The sequence below is a fragment of the Pundamilia nyererei genome, unplaced genomic scaffold (genome assembly GCF_000239375.1).
Source record: "Pundamilia nyererei isolate P.nyererei 1_Seehausen unplaced genomic scaffold, PunNye1.0 scaffold00021, whole genome shotgun sequence".
NCBI lineage: Eukaryota > Metazoa > Chordata > Actinopteri > Cichliformes > Cichlidae > Pundamilia > Pundamilia nyererei.
Window position 1 is genome coordinate 5,360,359 of NW_005187422.1, and position 13,552 is coordinate 5,373,910.

General features: G+C 41.9%; 1 protein-coding gene across 1 annotated transcript; it reads right to left on the minus strand.

Moving 5' to 3' along the window:
* Positions 1–6: 6 nt before the first annotated feature.
* On the minus strand, positions 7–12,037 carry LOC102192858 (serine/threonine-protein kinase 35-like). Its single transcript, XM_005726749.1, has 3 exons — positions 11,356–12,037; positions 5,828–6,569; positions 7–380 (listed from the first exon to the last, which is right to left on the minus strand). The coding sequence occupies exons 1-2, from the start codon at positions 11,861–11,863 to the stop codon at positions 5,851–5,853; spliced, it is 1,227 nt and encodes a 408-aa protein (XP_005726806.1). The 5' UTR covers positions 11,864–12,037; the 3' UTR covers positions 7–380; positions 5,828–5,850.
* Between the last annotated feature and the right edge of the window lie 1,515 nt (positions 12,038–13,552).

The window sequence follows — 13,552 nt, forward strand, 5'->3', positions numbered from 1 at the left end:
ACCCCCAAAACAAAACGAAAAAATTCACACACACGCTCCACCGCATCAAGTGAAAATTTTCCAGCAGCAGTTTTTATCTTACATCACAGTGTTTTCATTAAATATCATCAGAGTTCCAGGCTGGCGACCAAAGTGTCGCCATTTCAAGTCAAGTGTGAAATGAAAAATGTTGCTGCATCTCTTTTATCCGTTCCATCTATTCCCATCGTGAAGATGAAACAAATCATTTATCAGTAGCACTGGCAAATGAATTTAATCTAACAAGCAAAAGAATTATGATCCCATCTACATTACAGGAGAAACTGCTCTTTACTTCTTTATCTTCACAGTCTTCAGGTTGAATGAAGGCAGACGCACCAGCTTTGGACAGCAACACACATCTGCAAAGAAGCAGGAGAACCAGTGAACAAGCAGACAGATGCACAAAACCTTTGGTTTATTACACGTGGGACATGGAGGTGGACAAGCTTGGGACAAAGTGACAAAGTTTTTGTTTTGTTTTTCTAAAGTCCTATATTACAAATACAGAGGATAAATTCATTTGCTATAAAGTTAGAAATTAAAAAAAAAACCCTGTAATGTCTGGCACATTTTGCTATCAGAATTATGATCTGAATGCACCATTGTGCCAAAGTTCCTTGACTGTGTGTGAGAGAGAGAGAAATTACAAAATGTACTTGATTACAAGGGTGGCTAGTTGCAATAACAATCCCCAGGAGCCAAAGGCAGACAGAGATAGATCCAGGAGATCGGGCCATCCATAGCCCAAAAGAGTACCTGAGAAGACCTGAGACCACACATTTTGGCAACAACTGTGTATCCAACCCAGCAGAAGGACGAGAGTCCCAAAGAACCAATTCAATTCAATTCAATTTTATTTATACAGCACCAAATCCCAGGCGACTGTTGCTGGGATCGACCAGAGGCAATGGGCAGCTGACCTCACTAGAGGCCATGTGCATGTGCCTCATGTGCCTCGGGGCCTTGTGACATCTGTCTAACACACATTTGTGACTTCAAATATTCTAACAAAGCGTGTCAATCTTAGCTGATTTTTGGAGTTAAAAGATCAAACTGCACACTGCTTCTCTCCTGACACATTTCTGTTTGGTAGCAGCACATCTGCCATTAAAAATAATAACATGTTTAAAAAGTGTTTTCCTTGTCCCCTGGAGGATTTCAGATCGGTGCCAGGTGTTCAGATTCAGAAAAACATGTATGGCATAGAGACAGCTGGACAGACCTCAGTGACATACATTCTACAAGGCTGATCTATGTGCAGTGGCGAGTATGTGAAAAGAGCAGCAGATGTGCTGAATCAGTACCTGTTGCAGTAAATAGCTCCCAAATTTATTACAGCAATGCCCACAGCAGACTGCACACACGTTAAGCAATTCACACATTTGCTTCCAGCAGATGGACAATGAATGTAAACTGAATTACACAGAAATATCTTCAAGGGCAAAGTCAGCAGTATATCAAATGAGTGAATATCAATACTGTAACCTACAAGAACAGTGAGTAAGCTGACTCTAGAGTCAAGACAAAACAAACGTTTGACTTGGCAGATCCCAGGGTATATCATAAAAGAATCCATCTCAGCCAGACCAACCCCAAATCGCTGGCAGAGATGACAATGTAACATTATGGTGGTCAAATAAAGGAATCTGTGAAAACCTGGTTTATGTGATCAGCTCCCAAAAACCTTGCATCCCCTGGTCATATTCACACATTAAAAATATGTGGCAGCATGGCAGACAGCACAGATGTGTTTATGGTAGAGCTGAGAGGATCCAAAAACTCTGCTGAATTCTGCAGCACAAACAGGCCCTTTGTTAAATGTGACTTAACCATTACGCCTTTCCCTGCAGACTGCACCCAGTTATGCAGTCATGCATTTCCACTTGTACTGTTACATAAGTGACTTAGATAGCTTTAACAGGGACTTGGAGCTTCATCCTGCAATCTGAATACGCATTGATAATGAGTGCTGACTTATGAGTGTTGCTTCATGCAACACGAGAATCTGACAGACCCTTTGCAACATACTATTCAGAACAGGTTTATTGTATACTCAAAACGCTCATCACACAGGACTACCTTTTGGAGCAATTGTGTGATGGAGAGCTTACCTTTACATGAATATTTGGTGATTTTTAGGTCATTGTGAACTGTAGCTAAGCCAAAGAGAGTTAACTAGGATGTCAGCAGAACAAATACCATCTCTCTCTCGTATCTCTGTACACACTGAGGCTGCAATTCTTCCAGACCTATTGGGTCAGCAAACCTCTACAAGTCTTCTTGTCCCTCCTTCCTTGCTGAAGAACAACTAGCACACCATCACGCACATAAAAATGCAAAAATACTGGCAGCTTTTACCCTTCCTTTCTTTCTTCTTGTTGTTTTCACATTAGTAGGAGACAAAATAACTGACAGTATTGTGTCTTCTGGATGTTGGAGATTTGGTGTGTATTCATGTGTTTTTGTGCATGCGTATCTGCGTGTTTGACTCTAGTGAATCACTATGTGTGTTAGCCTTGAAAGGAGCATGCGGTGACTGCAATGAAGAAAAACAAACATATACGCATTCTCTGATGTTTATCCAATGATGCAAAATTTCGCACTGCAGAAAAAAAAATCTGTGCTCGTGACTTTACTTGCATAAATATTAATTATTAAACTGTAAATGAGTCAGCCCATTTGAACTCATGACAGTCTTGCTCAGCATGGAAAACGTGCAGGGAGATGAGCGGGGGATGGCTGAAACAATGCATGCAGGGGTGGTGGGAGTCTTCACAACACTTAGAGGAAGAAAGCAGAGCAAGAGACCGGAGGTCAGCTGGGTTTGTAGTGCCCCCACCCCCCAATGTCACATTATGCAATGGCAAACACAAGCATAGTGTGTTGTACAGTCACGGCATACAACGCTCACCCATCATGTGCACTGACCATGTTCAATAAGGGAATGCATGCTCCCTTTATAACCAGCCATCTGTGGCTCAGAGGTCAAAGGATAACTGGGGCTTTGGTCACTCAACCAGTGGTCTTGGTTAGCACCACCACAATACACACAGGCATTTATACATGTGAGAACAAATATCCAGAGTCCAGTCACTAAATAAAGTATGTAGGCACTACACAAACAAATGCCCCGCCCACTATTACAAATAAATTAATTCTGTATAATAGGTCCCAGTAGCTCACACCTCAAATGTAATTTGAGGCAAATAACGTACAGGAACCAGATTGAAACAGAAATGAGAATTCTCATATGAATAATATAGATTGTTATTAAAGCACAGGTAGGCAGCAATAGACGATCCAAAGATGTTTCTCAGAAGACGATCCGATTTTCTCTTTAATTTGACAGCAGGGCAGAGCCAATATTAAAAGAAATACAGCAGTGGTCCTTCAGATGCTTGGCTACAAGATGAACAGCCAAAAGCAGTAGTACTCTACATGGAGGAGGAGACTAGATAAGCTCAAGGCAACACATTGGGAAGGCAGCCAACTATCTGTAATGTAGAGAAGTGTGATGAAGAAAGGGATGCCTAAGAAGTACAGCAAACTGCCCATACCGGAGTCTTTGAAAACTGCAAAGCGAAGAGATATAGGAACAGAAGCCAGGAGAATAAACCAGCTGTTCTCCACTGAACCATCCAAGGTGTATTCTTAGTGGCAAGGGAACAATATGAGAACAGCCCCACCAAGGCTGGAGACAGAACAATCCTTGAGAAGGGAAACCGTGCACTGTATATTAGGCCAGTAAAGTAGGGAATCCACACACAAATATGAACCAATCTGACAACATGTAAAACTCTTTTACAAATGCATACATCAAGAAAATGATCAGATTCATGAGTTGAACGTCATAAATTTTGCGTACATGATCATTGTTGATTCAGGTTTGGATATATGCATTAGTAAAACAGTTTTACATGTGGTCAAATTGCTTCATATCTTTGCATGGATTGAAGCACATGCGGGAGTCCTTAAATGTTACACATAAATCACAGAACATTTGTAAGGCTTAGTTTACCCTTGTGGATCATATCATATGTACTTGCTACCTTTGTGAGGCAAATTTGTCTCCATACTTTACTGGCCTGATATACAACGCACGGCTTCCCCAAACACACTTTACTTGGACCGTTTTCCTGAATACATATGGCAACTTATTATTGACACCATAAGTTTACTAGTGGATGATCCACCTCAGTCAACTGAAAAGTGCTAACTAGCTACCTTTGATGCTACTCTATATTTACCATAGACCAAGCTGGAAATGCCAACCTGAAGGCCACCAGATGTCAAGAGTTTGTGTGGATTTATGCAATCAGTTGTTCATGTGGAGTCATATCGAACAGTCTGTGTTTATTTTTTCTGCTGTCTATGGTTTTTACTCTATGTTGGCTAGCTGGCTAGGTTGCTGATGCACTGGTGTTTTATATCATTCAGCTACTTGACCAAAATCATATCATCCTATGGAATGATAACTCTCAGTCTCCACCTTTGTGGACTGCAGCACTTGATCTGCTCTGGAGATCCACAGTGAGCTGGAGGGTCACTCTTAAGCTGGGCATACACTGCGATTTTTTCAGTCGCGTTATTCAGCTCCTGCTCAAACTGTGCGACTGAATCGCAGGAGTTAGAAGTTCGTAGCTCATAATGCATGTTCTCACACTATATGCCCGACGTGCTGATGTAACCTGATTGCTCACAGTGTGCGTCCATACACAACACGTGGTGTTCTTGTTTCCGGAAATGTAAGAGGAACCCGGAAGTGGGGAGACGGCAATCTGTGTCCAGATCCCACACTGCACTGCCATGCTGCTCTGTCTTTTTCACTTCTATTTCTGTGTTTGCGCATGCGCAGCGTGAGAGGTTGCGTTAAATCAGCTTGTGACACTGCTTCATCAGTGAGATACCCTCACGAGGGGTGACCAGGATTTCAAACAGGTTTGATTTTCTTGTGACCATACGACCGTTGATCGGGAGATGGTCATGAGGTCTTAATCGCCTCTCATTACCCCATGTATACTACACGATGCACGACACACAGGTGAAAAATCGTCTCAAAATGGGCCAAAAAAAAAAAAAAAGTCACACAGTGTATGCCTGTCTTTACAGAAGCTGCAGCAGGTGGAAGACTGGTTTATGTACTGAGCAATTACCACTGGGGCGAGCTGCAGTTCAAGACTGGAAGGTTCTATTCCTTTACAGAATAAGAGACTTACTGGAGATCGGCTGGTGATATTTCCCACTTTTCTGTCAGAAGGTACTTAGTGAATAAAAAAAAATTCAGTAGTAATATTGACTAAATAATATTTAGTAATAAGTTTAAGAATTAATTAGGTAGCCCAAGGCCTTCCTATCTTGTACTTTTCCTTGGCGGCTGGTTCCTTTGCTAGTTTTCCATTTTCTTGGTCCTCAACATCAAATAAAACCTGTGCAGTCAATACTAAGCATATTTGATGTTAAACCACAATAATATCTTGATTTCATATGAAGTAGTATTGACATAGCATTGGCAATGCTTTAGAGAAATTCCCCAAACTGTCTCAGTCTAAAGGATGATCTGAAGTTACTTCATATGATACTTCTCCAGTACATTACAGAGCAGGCTGAACATTTCAGATAGCAGTAATGTACAATGAGTTCAGATCGATTTTTTTCTTTTCAATTCACTTTGACTCAGCAGAGGGAGCAAATCTGGACAAGGAATGCTGTTAGCTAAACAATACAAACAGTACTAGCAGACAAACTGAAGGCAGAATAACCGTCAGCAAAACAGAATGCTGGAGGGTGATTAAAACGAGACGTGTACCTGTAGAACAGTATGGCTGAGGGTCATGTAGTACACATAACTTGGTCCATTCTGGCTTGCAGCTCAAAAGCATCTGGTCGGTCCTGAGGGTTGACAGCGAGCATGTCCTGAAGCAGCTTTTTCACTCCATCTGACATACATGACCTGCGTTTCTGTGGGATGCTCAGTACCATCTTTGGATTCTCGAGAAGTGCCTCACCAACAGGCATAATGTCACCTCCCTGTCGCACATAGGTACCCAATAGCTCCCTCTTAGACTCAGAATCAATAAAAGTAATTCTCTCCAGCATGGCCCAGATGATGATGCCCAGGGCAAATATGTCAGCCTTGGCTGTGTAGTGGCCCTCCCACACCTCAGGAGCCATATAGAAGTCTGAGCCACAAGCAGACGACAACCAAAACTTGTTGAGGTTGACGTTTTTGTTCTTGTCTTCACAGTCTTTTCCCTCACTGGTGTTTCCTAAACCAGCGCAAACTTTACTCAAGCCAAAGTCTGCTACCTTCAGAACTGGAGTCCCTGATTTCTCTGAAATTAGGATGTTGTCAGGTTTGAGATCTCGATGAACAATATTGTTTTCGTGCAGGAAAGCAACAGCACTTGTTAGTTGGAGCATGAAGCTGCTGTTTGTTCGTGGGTTGGGTCGCCGAGATAAGATGAACTGGTTGAGGTCTCCTCCTTCGCAGAACTCCATGACGAACCACAGGTAACAAGGTTCCTCTGGGGGGCCAAGCACTCTCTCACCTGTAACAGCGAGACACTTATCAGATAGACAGTAAAAACAAAAATGATTTAAAAAAAGAGAGAAAAAAAATGTAGAATGACACAGTTTACCAAAGTGATGTGTATGTGGTATGACGAAGTGCCTTAGACCTGCATTCATTTTAATGGCCAGCAGGCATCTCGATGTGCAAAAAGACTTCCAGTTCTACAGATGGGAAACCGTTAGTCATCGAGTAATTTAATGAGTCATCAATTACTCAAGTAATCGGATAAGAAATACTCCAGTCACTCGATGAATCATTGCAGCCCCATTCAAATTATATATGACCATTTAACATGATTTTCTTTATCTCCCTCTCATTTTGCCCCCTCCACAGCTTTCCTCCACTTCACCTCAAAACTCATCTCCTAAATTGAAATCAGGGCTCTAACACACACACACTATGTCCATAAAAATCCTTATTTACTCCCGACATTGTGCTAAAACTCAGTTTCCCTCTGACAAACAGTTTGATTACATTTTTGACTGCAGTTGGCTGAAAATGTAATCTACTGATATCTAGCAGTGATACACACTGTACACAATCTACAAAAGGTCTATATACAGGGCTGCACTGGTAATCTAGCATACTGGGGATTTTTCTGGTCGGCTGAAGAATATATTTTTATTTTCCTTTGTCGATATAATTATACAGGCTACAGCACTGACAGCAGCATGTGCATTCATTTTCATTACTGACACTGAATTACAGAAATAGACGCAGCAAAATATGTCAAATTTACTGACATGTTGGGGCTGCTGCACTGGCTGGCTATAATTTCTCTGTATCTGTTATTGTATAATCTGCTGTATATTATAAAGCGCCTTGAGGCGACTGTTGTTGTGATTTGGCGTTATATAAATAAAATTGGATTGAATTGAATTGAATGATCCCTTTGCAAGTTATGGTCCTCGTAAGTGTCCAGATGTATGATAAACAGGGTATGCTGTACTAGGGCTGGCCCATATCATACCGTTCACATTAATACCGGTAAAATGTTAGGCAACGATAAGAAAGAGGAATATCGCGATAGAATATGGGTAAAATGCGCCTGCGCAGTGCCTTTGTTTTCATGCACACATGGTGGAAAAAGCATAGCGGCGACAGAGAATGTGAAGGGCGAAAGCGGATTGTTGAATGAAACAGATGAACCAGAATTGGTTTGTAAAAATGCTGCAACTTCGGTGGTGTGGAACTGGTTTATCTTTCGCCCGTCAGATACACAACAAACCACAATTTTTGGTAGAGCATGCTAGCGGGCCGTCGTTATTACCACACAGCACGTTTAAAATCAATCCTTTGATTTTTCTGAAAATTGACAGTGTAATCCCGTGTGCCTTATGTATGAATTCTGGTTGTGCTTTCTCACCTTGAAACGATTTTATGTACACGGCGCTCGAAAATCTGTCAAATGTTTTAGTATGACTTTGCTAAGCTACTAAGCCGCACTGCTTGATGGACTATCGTAGGCAGGAGCCTCGCGCAGTGACATGTACTGTGCTTCAACATAATATTACCGTATTGTGTGTGTATAACCTCTTTTTAAGTTTTGTGGATATTATACATGGTTATGCTGAAGATATGTCGGCCAGTTTCCACTGGAAATGCCTTTTGGTTAAACTGTCAGCAAGGAATTTGCACTGTTACATTTTATTTATTTATAGAACTTTAATGCACATAAAAAACAGCTGCTTGTTTAAGTGAAAAAACATTAATGGGGTTTCTTTTTTTTTTGCACAAATAAAGTTGTGGAGTATTTTGTCTAGTGTCAATTATATCGTCAGTTATATCGTTATCGCAAATTTCCAAAAGCAGGGCTCGCAAAATCGCTAGCCCGACGTCCCGCACGCTGCAACTTCTTATCTGGCGTCTTATTTTGACAACGAATGCCGGGTGTGTTGTTGGTTTTCCCTCGATCGACAAGCGCCTTTGGGACCAGTAATTAAAAAAAAGGCCCCCATTAGAATCCATGAGAAATGCATTACTAAAAATAAACCTGAAAAATCTGTTTAGAACAGCGTACTATGTTGCAAAGAGTGAACTACCACTGGCAAAATTTAGCAGTCTTTGCAAACTTCAAAAAGCAAATGGCCTCGATCTTGGTTCCACTTGTCTCTTACCCGTGACTTCAGTGGAAATTTCAAATTCAGGATCTGACACAGACTGATTCATGTCCTACACAGTAGGGCTGCTCAATTAATTGAATTTTAATCACGATTACGATCTGGGCTTTCAACGATCATTAAAAATGACTGAGCCGATTATTAGCCCCTCCCTCGTGCTTTACTCTCGCGCTGCTCCGTGTGGCAAATCGAGCGCACCTCTCTGCATTTCGAACACGTGTCACAACAAGAGGACCCGAGGGAAGCTCGGAAAGCTAAGCAGAAGTTATTTGGAGAGGAGAGTGACTGCCGTTGGTTGAAAAGAGAGGTAAAAAAAAGAAAAAAAAAAACAGACGTGGATCAAGTAGACATAGTGTGTAAACTTTGCTACAGTGTCGTAGCTGCACCACAGAGCAACACTGCAAAGTTCACTAAACAGATGTTTACATTTTTCATTTATTTTTTATATTGCAAACATTTGCACTGTTATCAGTATTTTCACACTATTTTATATTATTTTTTGACAGTCTTTAAAGTCATTATTCAATACATTGTTATTGTTAAATAAATATCGTCAAATAATCGAGATCTCGATTTCAGTGAAAATAATCGTGATTATCATTTTTGCCATAATCGAGCAGCCCTACTACACAGTTCTTACAAGTTCATAGAAATTTCTGTTCAATTAGAACCAAGTATTTGAGTTGATGATTGTAATTTTTATACAATGTTGTAATTTGTGTTTCAACAATTTTTTGATTAATGTTTTGTTTCCGTTACAATATTATACTTTAATGTATAATATTATAACGGAAACAAAACAGGAAACAAAACATCAATCAAAAAATTGCTCTCTTTTTTTATTCGGGCTACTTAAATGTATTTTGGGCTACCAAAAACTGAAGAGTCCCTGCCCGAAGGGCTACCAGGAATTTTGAAATTTTGAGAGCCCTGAAATGTATATTGTGATAAATATTTTTGGTCATATCGCCCTGCTCTATGCTGTACTGACAAGTTGCTACATTATTTGTACTCTCTTTTAAGTGGTTGTGTATTATCGAGTCTATGTTATACATGTCTTTAGGAAAACCTACTTTTAGATGCTTCCCTTGTCACGTAGTTTGATTTGCCAGAGTTTATGCCTGCTGTCCTTCCTGACGCAACCCCAAAGGGGATTTGCGTCTCTGCCTGAAATTAAACCTTTCACTTACCAAGAAAATGTGTTACCAGTACACTGTGGGAATATTTTATGTCACTAAGAATTAGTGTCAAAAAGGTGTTGAACAACCAGTCTATAGCTTATGTTTTCTTGTAGAAAAACAAAAGTTAATAAATTTTATAAATACTTTGTAAAGAAATGGTAAATGGCCTGTATTTGTATAGCGCTTTACTAGTCCCTAAGGACCCCAAAGCGCTTTACACATCCAGTCATCCACCCATTCACACACTGGTGATGGCAGCTACATTGTAGCCACAGCCACCCTGGGGCGCACTGACAGAGGCGAGGCTGCCGGACACTGGCGCCACCGGGCCCTCTGACCACCACCAGTAGGCAACGGGTGAAGTGTCTTGCCCAAGGACACAACAACCGAGACTGTCCAAGCCGGGGCTCGAACCAGCAACCTTCCAATTACAAGGCAAACTCCCAACTCTTGAGCCACGATCGCCCCATAACTCAGTTTTTAATCCAAGGCAAACTGCCCACGTCTTCTTTGATCTTCTTGAGGCAATAATCTTTGATGGGGTTTTTGTACTTGTTACATAAGTAAACTAAGTAAATGGTGAGACATATCTACACACCCCCCCCCCCCCCCACTTATGAAAGAAGAACAGATGTGGTGTATGTTAATACACATATCAAAAGCCACTGCTTCTGAGAAAACCTACCAATCAATGACTGGTGGGCCTGAGATAAACTGTCCTAAGATAACATTGTCACTGTGCGTTTAAAGAAAGCATCGCCAGGGAGGTGATGGCACCGAGACAGGCTAAACCAACAAAGCAAAAACGGTGTAAGTGTAAACTTGTCTTAAGTGCACGGATTGTGAGTGGAATGTGAAAATTACCTCTAACACAAGCAACGCAACAGACTCCATTTTAGTGTGTCAAAATCTACCCATCCCCCAGCGAGTCTGTGTCATGGCGACAAAAACAACTGTGCTATAATGACAAAGCTAACCCTCCAAACTAACCTTTGCAAGCATAAGAACCTTATTATGGGCCTTTAAAAGATGGCTACAGGCCAGCACAAGGCACGAATCACAAAAAGTAAAACCAGCAAGATTAAACAGCCTTCTCTGGGTAACAATCAGGTCACCAGTGATCCAAATTGTGACCAAGCCAGAACTGAAACTGATAACTAATGAACCCCAATGATTAGTAATTGAAGCAAAATATGACAAAACCGTGGCACAAGCAGCAAATCCATATCTAAATCTGACGCAGTGCCCCGTCCTTAGAACGTAAAGTCAAAAGTACACTGAATAATCCTCTTATTTTGGTTACATTAACCTAAAAGCAAAACATGTTGCTACACAGCACAACTATCTAATACCTAGGATGCTATTTTATTTCGGCACTAATTGTGAACACATCTTTTATCCAATTTATCTAATTTCAGCTCAAACAGGTAAAGCTGTAGGGCTAAGCGAGAGCGACCCCCACCTTTTAATGATGTCTCCACCAGGCGCAGGTACTGCTTGGACAGTTTGTTTCCATGACTCATTTTCTGTGCCATACCGTTCCTCTGCAGCACGCACTCCTCTAGATGAACAACATTTTGATGCCTTTTTTCTAGACTTGCTAGCGCCCAGAACTCCTGCAGGGCGAGCTCCACGTTTTCCGGCGCGTCGCACCGCAGTTTCTTTACAGCAACTTTAGCACCCGATCTCCGGGCCAGAGCTTCGTACACCACGCCGTACGTTCCCCTTCCCACCTCCCGCAGCAGACTATAGCGGGGCGCCATGACCTTCTGCTCCAGACCGTCCTGCTTGAAGAGGCTGGTGTCCTCCTCCATGTCATGGTCCTCTTCCGTGTTTCCCACGTTCAGACACCGAAGCACGCTGGACTCGTCAACTCCCGCTTCGGTGGTTTGTCTGCAGCACGCTCGCGCACTCCTTGTACGTCTCCGCCAGTTATCCCCACCGACGGTGTCCGCGCGACAATCGCTCATCCTTTCAACAAAAACGGTCACATTTTTCCAGCAACAGTTCCCGTGTGTCTCGTCACCTTTCTACAGAGAACACAGAAAACTTTCACAGCAATGTGGGACGATATCGCACGAAACACAAACAGGAAGAAACGACAGTGAGGAAACACTAAGCATTTCCGGCAAAGGCCTTCACAATAAAAGGCAAGGCCTGCGTTACATAACAGTCTGTCCCTTTCTCTCCACACACACACACACTTCCTTTTTTTCCGTTGCTTCCGTGAGAATTTTACTATTGGTGTTGTAGCTACAAAACTTAATGTCACAGTGAACATGGAAAAAGGTGACTGGCCCTGCAAGTACTTAAATTGTATTGAATTATGAATTATGCATGTTGTAAATATTTAATTTGCTGATATTAACAGAAAATTTAATTTCTGTTTAAACATCTGTTTAACATTTAGATTGATTGTTTATATTTTCTTGGCTTCTAATCCTCCTGCATGATTTCAATAGATGATTTCGTGGGCGTGTCCCTCGCTGAAGGCATACTTCCATCCCCGTCCATGACCTGGATAAAAATGTCATCCTTAAGGAAAAGTGGGAGAGTTGATCGCAGCTGTCTTGAAATTGCACTGCAGTAAGGGACAAATTAAGCTTTGCGAAACACTGAAGCTTGTACTGACATGGGTTCTCTGCTCGAAGCGTTTCCATATATACTACATTGTTAATCTGAGTATAGCATCAAGTCAATTAAGCTTTGTATTAGAGGAGGTTATTAATCAGTTTCAGCTGCTTTGTTGTTAATGAAATTACCACTATTCTTATCCTTGCACTATATGCCAAGGATAAGAAACCCACAACAGAGGAATGGTGGAGGCCACTGACAATTTTCTCCTCATCTTTTCCAGCAGTTTTTTCATTGTCATTGTTTGCTGTGTGTCCAGCACAGCATGGAGAGGATTCCAGGAGATGGGAAGTTACTCTAGGAGAGCTGGACAGGGCCATAGGAGGTTCTTAACCCACCAGTAGGACCAGTGTCTGCTTCTTTGTGCAAGAAGCAACACAGGAGCACCAGAGTTACAAAGTGACCCAGGCTGGTTTAAATACAGTATATCTAACCAAACAATCAGAAGCAAACTTCACAAGGGTGGCCTGAGGGCCTGGTGTCATTTAGTGAGCTGCCCTGTACTGTGGAGCTTGAATGGCATTTGTCATAAAATACCAGAATTGGCAAGTACACCACTGGCACCTTGTGATTTTCACAGATGAGAACAGGTTCACCCCGAGTGCATGTGACAGACATCAAAAGGGCTTGGGAGCTTATTATACTCCCTTTAACATTGTTTAACAGGACTGGTTTGGTGGTAGGTCTGGGGCGGTATATCCAGGGACAGACCTTTACAGGCTAGGCAACAGAACCCTGACTGCCATTAGTATGGGGATGAAATCCCATTGTGAGACCCTATGCTGGTGGCATAGGTCATGCACGACAATGTCCAGGCTCATGTGGTGAGACTATCCAGGCAGTTCTTGGAGGATGAAGAATTTGATATCACCAACTGGCCCCCAAACTCATCTGAGCATGTTTCAGGCCATCCAATGCTACCTCAAACTGTCCAGGAGCTCAGTGATGCCCTGATACAAGTCTGGGAGGAGATCCCCCAGGGCACGATCAGTTCAGAATCTTTGGATTTCATATTTCAGCTGCTG

Bases quoted from the DNA above. Each gene is read 5' to 3' on its own strand.
- LOC102192858 (XM_005726749.1), bottom strand. From the start codon at position 11,863: ATGAGCGATTGTCGCGCGGACACCGTCGGTGGGGATAACTGGCGGAGA. The intron at 6,570-11,355 runs GTGGGGGTCGCT...TCGCTGTTACAG, and splicing joins GGTGGAGACATCATTAAAAG to GTGAGAGAGTGCTTGGCCCC.